This window comes from Canis lupus, chromosome 17 (assembly GCF_011100685.1).
Source record: "Canis lupus familiaris isolate Mischka breed German Shepherd chromosome 17, alternate assembly UU_Cfam_GSD_1.0, whole genome shotgun sequence".
NCBI lineage: Eukaryota > Metazoa > Chordata > Mammalia > Carnivora > Canidae > Canis > Canis lupus.
In genome coordinates this window covers 23,041,770-23,058,161 of record NC_049238.1, presented here as the reverse complement: position 1 = coordinate 23,058,161, position 16,392 = coordinate 23,041,770, and the positions used below count along the sequence as shown (strand labels likewise).

The 16,392-nt window shown below is 40.8% G+C and overlaps 2 protein-coding genes across 6 annotated transcripts in view; one reads left to right on the top strand and one right to left on the bottom strand.

Annotated features, from left to right (window-relative positions):
- Positions 1-16,392, top strand: part of ALK (ALK receptor tyrosine kinase) — a 680,979-nt gene that overhangs the window by 661,408 nt on the left and 3,179 nt on the right. Inside the window, exons 25-28 of the mRNA XM_038561183.1 lie at positions 2,067-2,159; positions 4,922-5,023; positions 13,242-13,376; positions 14,077-14,167. Coding sequence (XP_038417111.1) covers positions 2,067-2,159; positions 4,922-5,023; positions 13,242-13,376; positions 14,077-14,167 — 421 coding nt within the window. The remainder of the gene's footprint in view (positions 1-2,066; positions 2,160-4,921; positions 5,024-13,241; positions 13,377-14,076; positions 14,168-16,392) is intronic.
- The window catches only part of CLIP4 (CAP-Gly domain containing linker protein family member 4), a 99,898-nt gene continuing 89,742 nt past the window's right edge, over positions 6,237-16,392 (bottom strand). For 2 of the 5 annotated variants that reach the window (XM_038561177.1, XM_038561182.1), the window contains one exon: positions 15,550-15,956. In XM_038561177.1, coding sequence (XP_038417105.1) covers positions 15,839-15,956 — 118 coding nt within the window. In that variant the 3' untranslated portion in view covers positions 15,550-15,838. The other 3 variants (XR_005372271.1, XM_038561178.1, XM_038561181.1) reach the window with 3 other exon arrangements.

Genomic DNA, 16,392 nt, shown 5'->3' with positions numbered 1-16,392 from the left:
GTCACCTTGGTGACTCTGGACACCTGCCTTCCCTTCTCACCGAGATTGTTTCTGCTTTCTCATCTCTGCCCCATGTTCATCACCGAGCATCCAGAGTCTCCAGCTAAGGGACCCCATTCTTCTTTCCTCTGACATTTTGAAATCTGCTTTCCTAGAGCTATGATATATTTGGACTATCTCCAGTGCTCTGTTATTACAGATAATGAGATAACAGGATCACATTCTCTCAAGATTCCTATCACTTCCACATCTGTAAATAGTTACCAAAGGTCAGAATTAGATCCCAGAGTAATAGTTTGTTGCTACTTTTATCTTTTTTAGAGAAATGAAATTGTCAAAGATCAAATCAGGAATGTATCAGATGGTCTGCTTTATAAGCAAAAGGCAACTTCCAGCAGCAATTGTCTGTCCCAATCAAAGCTTCTCTGCTGGGGTAACTGGCATTAGGAAATTATCTTTTACACCTCCTCGCTGGCTGCGAGCTCTGTGGCACACTCCCACAGCAGTGTGACCTCTAATCCTCTCTCCTCCCCTGGCATCCGCCTCAAGATTCACAGGCTCCCCTGCATGCACACCTCCTGAATTCAAAGTGGAACTCCTTCCCCAGATTCACAGGCTCCCATTTTTCTATTAGACCTGTTTCCTTTGGACATGGTTTATTGCCATTTCAAGAATTATGGGTCATTCTACCAATTCTTGGTGTGTTCTATGATATCACATTCACTTTCTAGCCATTAAATTCAAGATCACTTTTTTAAGCAACCATTTCATGCACATCAGCGTAAAGACCTTCCTGGAGATATAAATATTGTTTCTGGTCTACTTCAGTATATTTCTCTTGAGAAGCAATGGCTATATATCCTACTATTTTTCTTCTTTTTGATGTCATATATGTTATGCTTTTGTAGTTTTATTAGGGCATTTTATGCACCATTGCTCCTCAAAATTCAACTGAAACCTTCTGCATCAGGTCAGTGACATTAACAACATCCATCTCCCACTCTGACTCATTGTTCTGGTGTCTTAACTGTCCTAATGACCCACAGTCCAGATCTTGTTTATTTTCCGTGTCCTTATTTCTCCACCAAAGATCAAGACCTTTGGGAAACCAGATGAAAATATGAAACCACCAAAAAAAAAAAAAAAAGAAAATATGAAACCACCACCTGTACTCCCTAAGAAGTACTCCTATTTTTTTCTGTCCAGGACTGTAATATTATTAGAGACCCACTCCAGACTTCTTCTGGATGCATCCTTTATTCCCACATGCATGTCAAGGATGGGTAAGCAGTTGATGAGTTGATGAGTCCTGGAGAGCTTTGACCATGCCTTCCAGGCATGCTATAGGAAAACAGGCCATCTAGAGTACAACAGCAAAGAGGACATGATAACCCTATGACTCGAAAGAAAGCATTCTTCAGCCACAGAGCTGTGATGCATACAGCCTAGCAAAGGCTTTAGTGAAATCATGGATGTAAGAATAATAGTAGCTTATTTAAAAAGACAACTAGAATTATTGGAGAATACCTTGACTGCTCGAACTTAGTATCATGGAAGTCATGCTGTCTCAGAACACTCCTCAGGCAACTGGCAGAAACCAACAGCAATCTGTACAAAACCGTAGCCTAGGCCAAATGGTATTTCTTATGCCCCTATATGATCTTCTTTTAGCTAAAGTTTTTTAATAAAATGAGAATAGCACCCTGTATCTTCTAGGGTTGTTGTGATAATTACCCATGAAACACTTAGAACAATGCTTAGCACAGAATAAAAGGCCAATACATTCTAGTTCCTATTATCATTACTTTCATTATTATTATCCCATTAAACATTTTCAATCATCTTCCCTAATCTGTTTCCACTCGCCTATTAGTTCTGAGGGCTGGAATTGGTCGAGCTATTCCTCTCATACTGAAGTATGATGTAGTAAAGAAAATAGAGGGCAGAGAAGGGAACTATTTGAACATCAGATTAGAGGTGAAAATCCTTGTGATGAATATTACATGTTTATCCTCCTGGAAATAAAATTAGGAAGTGTATTTTCTCTTTTCTTTTTTTCTTACCAGGGACATTGCTGCCAGAAACTGCCTCTTAACCTGTCCAGGCCCTGGCAGAGTGGCCAAGATTGGAGACTTTGGAATGGCCCGGGACATCTACAGGTGAGCAAAGGTGGCCATCACCTAGCGAAGCCCCATCCCCTCAAGAGAATGGGATGTGGATGCTTATGCCCTAAGTCATCTCTGGTATGCTGTCAACTTGTCACCTAACATTTCCTTAAGTCCCATTCCAGGACATACAACATCTTAATTAGTGCCCATGTCTGGTGGTCTAATTCTAGGATCACACTGCAGTCACTGACACCAGGTTCTCAAGTACATTGTCTTTCTGGTTCCAACTTCCTGATCCCAGAATGTTCTCAGACACAGTGTAACCCGGATATTTGATATGGAGAAAGTTCTCAGTAAACTTTTACTTAATACCTCTCCTCAATATTCAGGAATTCTAAATGGACTTGGGCAGGAGCACTCCTGAACAAGCAGCATAATGGGCCAGCTCCCCGGTCTTCTCTACACCAGGAACCACAGAAGGGTGGTTCAAAGCCCATAGGTACTTAGCTCAACTTCATCTCATTTTCCCTGTCCTATTCTCAAGGACATTAAAAAAATAAGATAATTTTTCTAATTACAAAGAAAACCCTTCTATTGTATGTACCTTACTCTTCTCACCCCAACCCCTAGTTTCATTTTCAGCTGATTATTTACAACTGTGACTTGTTGCATGAGCTGAGCAAATCACTCTTTTGCATGGTCACTACTTACACCACCCCCCACCGCCACTAATCCAGGCGTGGAGTGAGGAGAGATGGTCACATGGAGCTTTCACTCCTTGGAGAGTAAGGGGGAGCCCCAGAGGCCCCCAGAGAACTGATTGTGATCAACACAGGTAGGAATGCTGATGGCACCCCATTACTCCAGGGTAGATTGGGTGCTCCACTCTCCTCTTAACTTCTCAGAGTCTCAGCACCCCTCTGGCTCCTCTCTCAGAATACGCAAGATTGCCCTTGGTTGGTTTATTTATTTATTTATTTATTTATTTTAAATTTATTTATTTTTTTTATTTTATTTATTTATTTATTTATTTATTTATTTATTTATTTATTTTTATTTTGCCCTTGGTTTAAGATACAAATATTGCAGCAAGACTTAGCGAGCGAGCCCTCCATGATTGGGCCCTTCCTCTCCATCCTCAGCTCTGACACTCTCTGGCCCTAAGCTTCACCACCCCAACTTGCCCTGTGTGATCTCACGTGTCAGGAATGGTCTTCCAGGAGAGCTCCTCACCACTCAACCCCACCAGCCGCTGCCTGAGAAACTCTTCCTGGACCTCAGCCCCACCTCCGTGTCACTGAGCTTTGTACTCACCTGCATCACTGTATGCACTGTTCTACACTCAGGTGTCTGTGTGCCTTTCTTCCACTAAACCGTAGGCTGGGGTGAGAGAGACTATAATTTATGTCCTCAGCACTTAGCAGAGTAAACACTCGGTATAGGAGGCCCCCTTCATCCACGTTTTCTCTTTTCCCAGTCTCAATTGTTTGCAGTCTGGAGGCAGATGCTCCTCCTTCTGACATACCAGCGGAAGTTTTATAGCAGTCCAACTTTACATCCCAATGCCTGTGTCATTAGGCTCACTTCATCTCCTCACATAGGCATTTTATCATCTCACATCATCACAAGAAGTAGGGTGAGTACAGAATAGTAAGATATTTTGAGAGAGAGGCCACATTCACATTTATCACATGATATTGTTATAATTGTTCTATTAGTTTTGTCATTAATCTCTCACTGTGCCTAATTTATAAATTAAACTTTATCATAGGTACATGTGTGTAAGTAAAAGCTAGTGTATATAAGATTTGGTACTACCTGTGGCTTCAGGCATCCACTGGGGGTCTTGGGAGTATACCCCCATGGATAAGGGGGGACCACTGTACATGTTATTGAAGTAATTAATTAATCTAGGCAGCTAGTGGGGAGCTGCCTGCCTAAGCACACCCCAGTAGGAAAACACAGGGCTAGGGATAGAGCTGGCTTCAAAGGTATGAACTAGGGCAGCCCGGGTGGCTCAGCGGTTTAGCACCCCCTTCAGCCCAGGACCTGATCCTGGAGACCTGGGATTTTAGTCCCACGTCAGGCTCCCTGCATGGAGCCTGCTTCTCCCTTTGCCTTTGTCTCTGCCTCTCTCTCTCTCTCTCTCTCTCTCTCTCTCTCCCTGTGTGTGTGTGTCTCTCGTGAATAAATAAATAAAATCTTAAAAAAAAAAAGGTATGAGCTAATTCATTAGTTTTTGTCAGTGATGTCTTTAATGCAGCTCATGATAAAAACTAATAATCATAAAAACTCATATCTTTGGAGCCAGCTCTGCCACCAGCCCTGTGTTCTGCTGGGTGTGCTGGAGTAGAGGCAGCACCCCTCTAGCTCTCAGGATTATTTGTTAAGTGCCTATATTGAGCAAAACACTGCGTGAGGGTCACAGAGGATCCAAACAAGACATAGGCCCTGCTCCAAGTTCCTCCAAGTCGGATCTTCCATTAGGATTATCAGGCACAGGCTGGAGTATCGTTATCATTGAGAGTTATAATACATGAAACCCATTGGGAAAATCTACCCACCTGCTACTGGATATTGTAGTCATTGCATAGATCTTTCTTTTCATGCCTCCAGCAGGCTGCCTCCTATTAAATGACACCAAAGTTCTTAACTTAAGAACAATGACCTGTGTTCCTCTGCTCTCCTCCTGAACCACATGAACCCCTCATTCTTTTCAGTCCTGTAATGGCTACAGCTTGTTGTTTACTGGCAGAGCTCCCACTCGGAGCCATCTCCAGGACCAAGTTTGGGTCTCCTCTTCTCCCCCACAGAGCGAGCTACTACCGAAAAGGAGGCTGTGCAATGCTGCCAGTCAAATGGATGCCTCCCGAGGCCTTCATGGAAGGGATCTTTACCTCTAAAACAGACACCTGGTGAGTCTTTCTGCTACCCTCCTGTGGGTCTCACTGTGGGCCTCACACTACTGCTCTTGGGCCCAGTGCTCCCACGTTCTCCTGGGAAAGGGTAAGAGATGAGTCAATGCACCTCTACAACAGGGACTGTCAGAGGCTGGCATGTATCAGAATCAGCAGAAAGGCCTGGGAGAGCACAGATTGCTCTCCCCACCCTGGGAGTTTAGGAGTCGCTGAGAATTTGCATCGCTAACAAGTTTCTAGGTGACGCTGATGCCACTGGCAGGGGGACTACACATTGAGACACACATCTGATTTTTTTTCCACCTAACTACAAAGTTGGGGTTATCCCAGGAATGACACATTGAGCTAAGATTAGAAAAATTGATCAATGAAATTCTCTCCATTAACAGAAGAAAGGAGAAAATAAATATTGGCACAAAAGCGCTCCAGATTTAGTGGTGTTGAGACCCATTCCATGGTTAAAAATAAGGTGGAAAACACTGTACATTAGATCTCCAGAACTTATTCATCCTGAATAACTGAACTTTGTGCTCCTTGACCAACATCTCTCATGTCCACCTTCCTCCTGCCCCTGGCAACCACCCTTCTACTTTCTGCTTCTATGATTCCACCTCTTAATTGAGATCATGCAGTATATGTCTTTCTGTGTCTGGCTTATTTTACTTAACATCAGGTCTGACAGTTCATCTCTGTTGCCATAAAGAGCAGGATTTTCTTCTCTTTTAAGTCTAATATTCCATTGTATATATACGTGCCACATTTTCTTTCTTTATTTATCTGTCCATGGATATTTAGGTTGTTTCCACATCTTGGCTATTATGAATAATGCTGCAGTGAACTTGGGAATGCAGCTATCTCTTCAAGATACTGATTTTATTTCCATTGCCTGTATACCCAGAAGTGGGATAGCTGGATCTTAAGGTAGTTCTGTTTTTAATTTTTTGAGGAAATCTCCATACTTTATTACATAATGTCTATAAAAGCAACATATAATTTTAAGTGGCAGATTAAACTTGTGCTGTCTGCCAAAATACACTCACGTGCATGCACACAGGTGTGCATATGCACACACATGCACACACACATGCACACATGCATACCCACACACAACACTAAAGGGAATCATTTCAGTTGTGTAGAAACCCACAAAGACAAAGATGACAACAATGACAAAATTTTGGAAACTGGGAAGTTTATGGACAAGTGATACCTTACTTAGGAGACTGGAAAGTTGACATATAGGTCCAGAAACATCCTTGTTCACTCTGCCTGAAAGCCCCAGAAAGGCCCAGAAATTGAAGGTGCCAGATACCGCTGGAAGTAGAGGTGCTGCAGACAGGAAAATCAGTTACAGATATGTTTTAAAAATAACCAGATCCTTGGCTCATTCCTTCACCCCCATCTCTCCCCTACCATCACACAAAACCAGGGGTTCCCTCTGTGAAGAGATTGAATGAAAGCCTTTCTGGTCTTGGGGACATTAGACATCATGGAGGATGAATTTTCTACTATAAATAGGGATATATATTTTAAGTCTACCTACTTAAAAATGTATGCCGCCTTCTTCTGTTCAGCACCAAGAACATGCCACAGGTAGGAGCTGATCAGAGAACTCCTCATTGGAGAAACTAACCAATGAAAAGAAAAATCTAGATACTGCCAGTGGTAGTAGGCTAAGTAATGGCCACCCAAACATATCAGGTTCTAATCCCAGGAACCTATAATTGTTACCTTATAAGGAAAAAAGAGTCCTTGTAGATGTGTTAAGTTGAAGATCTTGAGGTGGGATGGTCACCCTAAATTACCTGGGTGGGCCCTAAATGTCATTACAAGGGTCCTCATAAGAAGCAGGTAGAGGGAGATTCCATATACAGAGAGGAGGAGGCAGTGTAAACACAGAGGTGGAAGACATGTGACCACAAGTCAAAGAATTCTGGAAGACTCAAGAAGCCAGAAGAGGCAAGGAATAGATTTTCCTCTAGAGCCTCTGGAGGAAGTGTGGCTCTGCAAACACCTTGATTTTATCCACCTTTTATCCCAGGATACTGTACTGATTTCAGATGTCTGGCCTTCAGAGCAGTGAAAAAATAAATTTCTGTTGTTTTAAGCCACTAAGTTTGTGGCAGTTTGTTACTACAGAAAAAACAGGAAATGGATATACCCAGTGAAACATGCAAGCCAGTTGCATGTTTACATGTTTACAGACAAGATCTGTAAAAGCTTCCCAATGGATTTGCAATGTCCCAGTCATAAAATATGAACATCCAGCCAAGAACCAACAAATGCTTGAAAAACGATTCTAATCTGAAGGAAAAATCATATAAAGAGGAACTTTGAGGAAGAAAAATACAGAAAGCTTAGGAAAACTTCTAAAACCTGTAATAACCTCTGAAAGATAAATTATTGCCACCATAATGTAAGGACAAAGGAGTATTTCAAACACAGTTTTTAGAGAAAAAAAAGTTCTTAGAAATAAGAATAGGAGAGAGCCCTTAAAGAGATGGAGCATTAGTCTCTTGAAGCTTGTGTGAGCTGCACATAGGAACATCAGGTCAGGTGATCAAGGTCAAGCAGTGATAGATCATGTTCATAGCATGTGCCCTTGATCTGATGTGATGAAAGTGACATATAACCCCTGTGGTCTTTCTCCTCACACCCAACAACTCCAGTCTAATCATAAGGAAAGCAGAAAAATCCCAACTGGACATGCTACTAAAGCCCTGACCAATACTCCTCAAAACTGTCAAGATCATCAAAAACAAGGTAAGCCAGAGAAGCTGCCAAAGTCAAGAGTAGCCTAAGGAAACATGACAACTACATATGATGTGATATTCTAATGGAGTCCTGGAACAAGAAAAGTAAATTCAGCAAAACCTAGGGAAATCTGAATAAACCTATAAGTTTTAGTTAATAATGACGCCTTAATAGTGGCTCATTAATTGTAACAAATGTACCATATGAATATAAGATGCTAAAAATAGGGAAACTGAATGTGGAGTATATGGGAACTCTGTGCATTATCTGCATCATTTATTTACAATCTAAAATGGTTATCAAGAAATGTATATTTTAACATGATGATAGATATGTAAAAGTAACAGAAAGTTTGGAAGAAAGAGTTGAATACATTTTCTAGAAAATAAAATAAACTAAAAGTAGATGGGATACATAGGAAAGAAAGGGGAAAAAAATTAGGAGGATTAGATTAGACCATTAGGTCCAATTAGTTGACAAATAGGAATCCCAGAAAGAATGTACAGAAGAAATGAAGGGAATAAAAACATCAAAGAAATAATTCAAGAAGATTTTCCAGAACAGAAAGACATACACTTCCAGAATGAACGCATTCAGCAAGTGCCAAGTGCAGTGGATCAAAAGAACCACACAAAAGAATGTCATCATGGAATTTCAGACCAATGGTGATCAAGATTCCATAAGCTTCTAAGGAGAAAAATAAAATAACCATGGTAAAAAATGGTCAGAGATAAAAACAGATAATCCAAATGGCATTGAATTTCTCAACAGCAACACAGGAAATCAAGAAGACAATGGACAGAAGTCCTCCAAATTGTGAAAGCCTGTGTCAAGATAACATCACAAGATGGAGGAGCCATAATGATCGGAGCCCCCTTTCTGACCCATGTTGGACTATGTGAGCAGAATCCTTTGTTGTTTTAAGTCACTGAGATCTGACTTTCCCAAACCCAGTGGATCTCAGTGTGGTCCTCAGATCAGCAGCACCAGCAGCACCCGGGACATGATGGAATGCTGGAAACACAGGTTCTTAGCCCCACCTCAGGCCTAATGGAACAGGAACTCGGGTGGGGCCCGGTAATGTGTTTTAAGGAGCCCTCCAGGTGATTCCCCCCACACCAGGTTGCGGATAGTAAGTTAGGTAATTAGGTAATTGTCCTGAACACATGTCTATCATATGACCCAGCAATTCTACTTCCAAGTGTCTACATTAGACAGAGGTTGACAACAATGGACTTGGGCAAGGATGTTCATTTGCAACACTGCTTATAATAGAGAAAAAAGCACAGAGCAACCTAAGTATCCCTCAAATGGGGGATGGAATGAACTGTGGTTTACTGGTGTCCTGGAAAACTACTTAGCAATATAAACGAACACGCTAAATCTACATGTAATCAACTTGGATAAATCTCTACCCAGCCTTTAGTGAAAGAAAGACAAGTTCCAGAAAGGGATGGGATGTCATAATATATAATTTTACAATACAAAAATCAAGTATGTATTACAGGTTCTTTACTGGTTATGCTTTTTACACATTGTAACTTCTAACTTCTTTCTAACTCCAATGGGGAAAAGGGAGGTAGGAAGGAGGCGGGGATGGAGGGGTGAGACGTGATTGTATCTACTACATTTCTTCCAAAAGAAAAGGAGACAGGCACAAATAAGAGTTTAACATCTAGGTACATAAGTATCAATTAAATTACATTTCTTTCTTAGAGGAATTATTAAATTATTTCCAATTAGGAAATAACCTTAAAGACATAGGTAAATTGCATAACCTCAGATACTGATGAGTGCCATGGAAACAAAAAGCAGAGGATCAAGAGTGTAGGGGTGGAAGGCCCGAGGGAGGAAACTGTTTAATACAGTTTCGTGTAGAGAAGGCTCCATGGGGGAGGTGACGGTCCAATGCCTGGATGGCAAAAAGATGGAAAGACATGAAAGGCTTTCCAGACTGAGGGGAAAGTCAAGTATAAAAGGTCAATGGCAGCAACAAGATGAACTTGTTTGAAGAAAGAAAACAAGTCTTCAAAGCCAGAGTTAGTGAGCATGGGGGTCAGTGGTAGTTGAGATAGAAGGGCCGGCAGAGGCAAGACATGGAGGGCCAGGGGAACCAGGTTAGGGCATGTGGGCTTTATTTAGTGCACAATGGAATGCCCCTGAAAGGTTGGAACCAGAGTTTGATGGGATCTTTAAATATATATATATCACTGGCTGCCAATGAAAAGAGACGAGAGTGGGATAGGTGAAGATGGGGAAATCCTGCCCACTTCTAGATAAGAGAACAGAGGGGCCAGGCTTAGTGGTGGCAGGGAAAGCCATTTGCAGTGGTGGGACTCAAGCTCTGTCTTGAGGGTGGCTGTGGAGCGGGAGGTGTGGAAAAGTGAGATCAAGGACAACTCCTAGCTGGCTGCCACTAGAGAGAACGGAGGAGATGAGCTGGGTGTGGAAGGAGCTCTTAAACAAGTCCAGTGTGAGATGCCTGTAAGACAGGCCAGTGGAGATGCTGAGTGGGCTTCTGATCTGTGAGTCTGAAGCTCCCAGGAGAACTACAAGAGACAGTGGGATCAGCTGGCTGGGTATTTGAATACAACATTGTAATCTTTTTTTCGTTTCTTGAAGTATAGTCGACACCTAATGTACAGCACAGTGGTTGGACAAGTCTGCATGCTATGCTGCGCTAACCACAAGCATGGCTACCATCGGTTGCTGTACAGCGTTAGTACAACAGTACTGTTGACTCTACTCCCTCTGCTTTCATCCCCCTGACTCACTCATTCCATAACCGGAAACCATACAGCTCTGGGTCCCCTTTTTCCAAAATCTGTGTTCTACCCTCTACTACATCTCAAGACAATCTTCCAGGTTATGAACAAGGGAAAATAAAATGTAACTTTAAAAGACTGCTAAGCACAGCACAATTCATGATTTTAAAACGTTTTCATCAGATTATCTTCATCGATTCACATTTTTTAAAATAATTTAATCAGCAAGCACTTAACCTGTTTCTATAATCTCAGGCAGAGCAAGTTTAATGCCAAGAGGAGGAAAGTGGGATTTTCTTTAATACTTGTTTTTATTTGACTTTGAATGCTTTAGTGCAAAGCGGTGGGCCCTATTGCTCCTTCTAAGACAGGCTTATAGGTGATTAAAGAACCATCTGGCACACAAAATATAGATTTACTTGATCTGTAGGGTTGCTAGATAAAATAAAAGTTTACCAGTTAAAATTGAATTTCAGATGAACAGTGCATAATTTTTTAGTACAAGTACATCCCATGCAATATTTGCGATGTACTTATATTCTAAAAGTTTTTCTTAAAAAAATAAAAATTAATAAAAGTTTTTCTTGTTTCTCTGGAACAAATTTAACTAGATGTCCTGTATGGTTATTCACTAAATCTGACAACTCTCCTTACCTGAAATTATCAAAGCTCTACGACCAACACTACTTCTTGCTCCTTTGAACTCCAAACCAAGAAAATAAACATCTATTTGCCATCTCCATGCTGGTTCTCTCAAAGGATACTACAATCTATTTCTCTAGCTATGTAGACAGGCAGAAAACAGCTGGAACTCTTGAGGCCTTGCTGCCAGGCTTTTGCATGATTTTGCTCATTTTGTTTTGCCTCGGAGGAAGACAAACCACCAAACAGAGAAAAATAATTATATATGTACCAGGCAATTTGTAGGTAGCAGAGCTGAGAGATCTAATAATGTATTCCAGTCTGTCTCAGATTAATTGTATAATAACCTCTGCTTCAGCCTTCTCACCTGAAAAATATGGAAAATATCTTTGCTCGATGCTCCTCACAAGAGACTTTAAAATTTTGCTGAGCTGATGTACTTTTTGTTCCTTCGGAGATGGAGGAGGTGTAGTTCCCTACAGTTTTTGATAGAATATTTATTAACATTCAAACACTACAACCAAAGACAAAAACAAAAGTAGGCATTTTTTTTGCTAAAAAAGCTAATAACGAAATTAAAGGTTTAAAATAAAAATTTGTCAGAATATGAAAGGCGATTCTGAAACATGATAGCATCATTTTAAAGCTCATTTAAAACAAATAATAAATGAGAATTCAACTATATTTCTTTAAAAAGAGAAATATCAAAAAAAGTGCCTACCAGATATTAAAACATAAACACACAAAATATAACACAGAATGGTGTCAATGCAAGAAGCAGATGGAAGTGAATAGAGAGCCCGGAAACCTGTTTTTACTCACAAGTCAATAGTAAGGGGAAAAGCATTCTATGAATAGTATTAGAAGAGTGACTGCAAAACAATTCAGTTTAGAACCCTTACTTCACACCATACACCAAACTAAGTTCTCAGATCCAGCTGGAGAGGAGGAACAAATACAACTTAGAAGAAAACAGCAAACACTCATCTAATCTTTGGTGAAGGGAGGATTGCATAATCTATAAAACAGATGGGAGGAAATCACAAAATTTTTTAAAAAATAGATTTGACTACTTGGTAGAATTAGAAAGCAATTGATAGAAGTATTTCAATTTTGGATAAAGGTTAACATCTCTAATAAAGTATGTCTAAAAATCAAAAAGAAACTTGATAAATACCCAAACAATATGTAGATACAAATGGGCAAAAGATACACAATTGATAGAGAAAAAAAGGAAGTGAATTAATAAGTACTTGAGAAACACTCAACCGTGTTATTTATCAAGTCAATAAACATAATTTAAAAGATTCTACCATTTTTTACTTTAAAATCTATAAAAGTTCTTATTTTTTAGAATAGTCAATGTTGATGAGAGTGTCTGATGCACAATGCTGGCTGCTTGACATGTTTGGAGTGTGGAAGTGGACATGATGTGCCAAGAATTTTTCGGTGTTTACATTCTTTTGATCTAGTAATTCAATTAGAATTATCCTAGATTATCTAGATTATCCTAATCCTAAATTTGAAGAATTTGTCCTAAGGAAATTGTCCTTTTAAAAAACACATCACAGATTTGAAAGATATTCATTACAGTTTTTAAATAATTTTAAAATTGAAGACAATATGGAAATGATAAGGCAAATTGTGGCACAACTACTCAATGAAATGTTTTATAGCCATTTCAGATGTTTCTATGAGCACAGAAAATGCTTATGCTATAATGGAAATTGCAAAAACAGTCAAGGTTCAAAATTGCTTTTGAAATATAACTGCAATTATGTAAAAGAAATCGAAGTATAGAAACTTGACTGGAACAAAAAAATAACATGCTAACAAGGGTTATCTTTTTATGGAGCATCACATGTGGCTACTTTCTCATTCTTTTTTGTTTTTTTTTTTTTCTCCATATTAAGAATTCTCAATTGTGGAAAGATATGTAATAGAATTTAAATTTTACATCTGTGTGTATGTGTGTCCCTGTAGGACTATATATCTGTGTGCGTGCCTACTTGTGTATACGTGTACCCATATGATATCTTCTGTCCTGTGCGCAGGTCCTTTGGAGTGCTGCTGTGGGAAATATTTTCTCTTGGATACATGCCATACCCTAGCAAAAGCAACCAGGAAGTTCTGGAGTTCGTCACCAGCGGAGGACGGATGGACCCACCTAAGAACTGTCCTGGGCCTGTGTATGACCCTTTTAGGAACATTTCTACAAGTTGATAGGGACAGTTTTCCTTTTCAAAAAATACTGCAGCCACATATGCATTTTTTGTTTTAAGATGGAGGGGTTGACCTCTTTTAATACACCCCAGGATAGGGGTGTGTCTGTGACTTCTGTGAGGCGGGTCAGTCTTCCAAGTCCTCGAAAGCAGTAATGTCACGTCTGTAAAGTTATCTACTGTCTGGCTGGAGACTGTGGACTCACCAGGCTCCCACTCCTCAACACCTCCTAGGAATCTGTGTCCCAGACTCCACCCCTGCTGCCCAACACCATCTGTCTTAAGTCTCCTTTAAATATTCCCATTCCCTGCATTTTCTGCTGTCCTGCCTGGCATCACTCACCTCCTTCGCACAAGCAAGGCAGAAGGGAAATATAATTAGAATATTCTTCCCCAGAGGTGACTTTAATTCAGAAATGGAAGGAGAGGAGCCAGATTTCACGTTAACAGCAGGATGTCTGTTAATGAGCTTTGGTGTTCTAGTACCTTTACACCTGGGCACGATTCCTTGGCCCATCAGCAGAGGGCAGCAGATGCCAACCACATGGGACCTAGATAAGTTGTCACTCAAAGACTGCCTCCTCTGGTCCCCCTTAGAAAAATGCTGGGAAAAATGTATGCATCCCTGTTCTCCTAGTTTTAATTAGCGTATTTACTCTTCTTTTAGGTACCGGATAATGACCCAGTGCTGGCAACATCAGCCTGAAGATAGGCCCAACTTTGCCATTATTTTGGAGAGGATTGAATACTGTACCCAGGTATAAACATTTTCCCCCTTGAACCAGCATTTATATGGAAAAGATGGCAAATACCAAACTGTGAAATGAAAGTTAAGCCAGCCAGAAAATGTGAGTTATAATCACGAGGATGATTGCTTATCTATAGTAAGACAACTGGTCCCTCGGTTTGCCCATTTTGTAAATAAATGCTAATTATTACCTCTTCCTTTGCCAACAACATGACACAGCTGCAGAACACCCAATACCATTAGGGAATCAGTTCAAATCACAAGGCTTAAACTAAATGCCTCCTGGGTAGGTAATGGTTTTTTAGACAAAACTGGAGCTTCAGAGAAATATGGGAAACATGTGCTCTCAAATAGCTTATGGTGTGGCTAGAGAGATAATAATGTGAAATAATTTTTTTTTTAATGTGAAATAATTAATCGTATATAATTGTTAAATGGGAGGTTCAATGATAAATATTAGAGGGATTCAAGGGAGGAACAAAGTAAGCTGGAGAAATTTTAACATTATCAATAGCATTAGTACAGCATCTAAATATACAGATCACTTTTCATCTATTTCATTTTGTCCTCAGGGAGATACATAAACTATCCCCCTTTTCCAGATGAGTTGAGGCTTAGAGAGGTTTTCCAAGCCTCACGGTTTCCTAGCAGTACCACTGGTCCCTATGCAGATCCTTCTCCCATTTCCTTCAGAAATAACTCGAAATTCTCCCTTTCTACACCATTTTAGCAGACCCTGCCTCCTACTTCAAGAGAGGAGAGCCTGAGAATTCATTACCCTCTTGTCTATGCATGGACGTCCGTTCTCACCATCTTCCCCACCAGTCAGTGGAGGGGGCCGTCCCCTCCCTCAGAGGAGCCCCTGCACCTGCACCACCAGCTTCCCCGGGGACCCTCCCTCCCTCCCTCCGCAGGCAGGATCTCCTCTCCACACATCAGCCTCTCTCCCTCCCTTGGCTCTCATTCTGCCAGGATATCTAACTCCAGAGAGTATTTCAGAAGTCGGGCCAGGCACCACTACCTCCCCAAATCGCCCCATCCTGGTTGTGACTGAAGCCAAATACGTGTTCAAGCCACATCATTCATTCCTAGCACTCCCGCCCTGCTCTTCCAGCAACTTCAGCTCAGAAGTGCGGAGATGGGCCTTTATCTAGATGGACTTCATTTATCAAGTTATGTAGGGTTCTTTCAGAAAACTTGCTCTTCAGTGAATGGCATCTTAGGTTGTTATGTTGTAATTCTAATAGAATATACCCACTTAAATACATATACTTTGGAGTCATTTTTCTCCCAAGTGGATAACGTCCCTCTTAAAAGCAGGTAATTCTGTACAAGCATATTTCTAATGAGTCTCCATAGAGATTAATAATTAACAGGGAAGGAACTAAAGAATAAGAGAAGCAGAAGGTATTTTTATTCTTATACTCTTTACTGATGAATACTGGACCAAAGTGCTCTTCTGCTACACCGACGCAATGGTTTTCCCATTTTGCATAAAATATTAAAGAATTAAATTCCCCCAAGCTTGAGTTTCCTTCCACAGATTTTCTTCATATCTCTGGCAACTGCTTCTGCTTTTCTATATATCCATTGCTTTAAGAATGATCTAGCACAAAGTTGTTTTTGTAAGTGGTTTTCCTCATAGCACTGCAGGACTTCCTGGGCTTCACAAAGGGCCTGGTCAGGTCCAGACCAGATAAAGAACCACTGTGTTTTCTGCACACAGAACGATACGATGATGTAACACAGCAAACATGATAATCAAGTGTAGCCCATCCAAATATGAAAATGGAAGGTAGCTAGGAAGAGAAGAGAGAAACCTTGTGAGCCAACAGTGTGTCTCTCCTCCCCTCCCCTCGTCCCTCATGTGTACACACACGCCGACCTGAAGTCAAACACCCAGATTTTTCTTTTCAGTGGCAGGGAGTTTATTGGGAACAGACTGGGATAAGTTTTTTTTAACTGATTTATAATCTTTTTAAATCCATGAATCTGTCAGATTTTCCCAAAGGTGGTTCCCTGCAAAGTCTTCCCTGATCCCACACACCCAAGCCAGGCAGTTGGTTGGCTGCATCCCAGCACCTGGCACCTCTAGACGAGTGCTTCCCCTCCACGTCCTTTTTTTGTTTTTTTTAACCCAGCAGTTTTTTATTGGAGGCCACCCCAGCTCCCAGGAGATGGGGAGAGGCCAGGGTCCACCAGCTGTGGCAGCCTGAGCAGGAGAGGCGGGCAGCA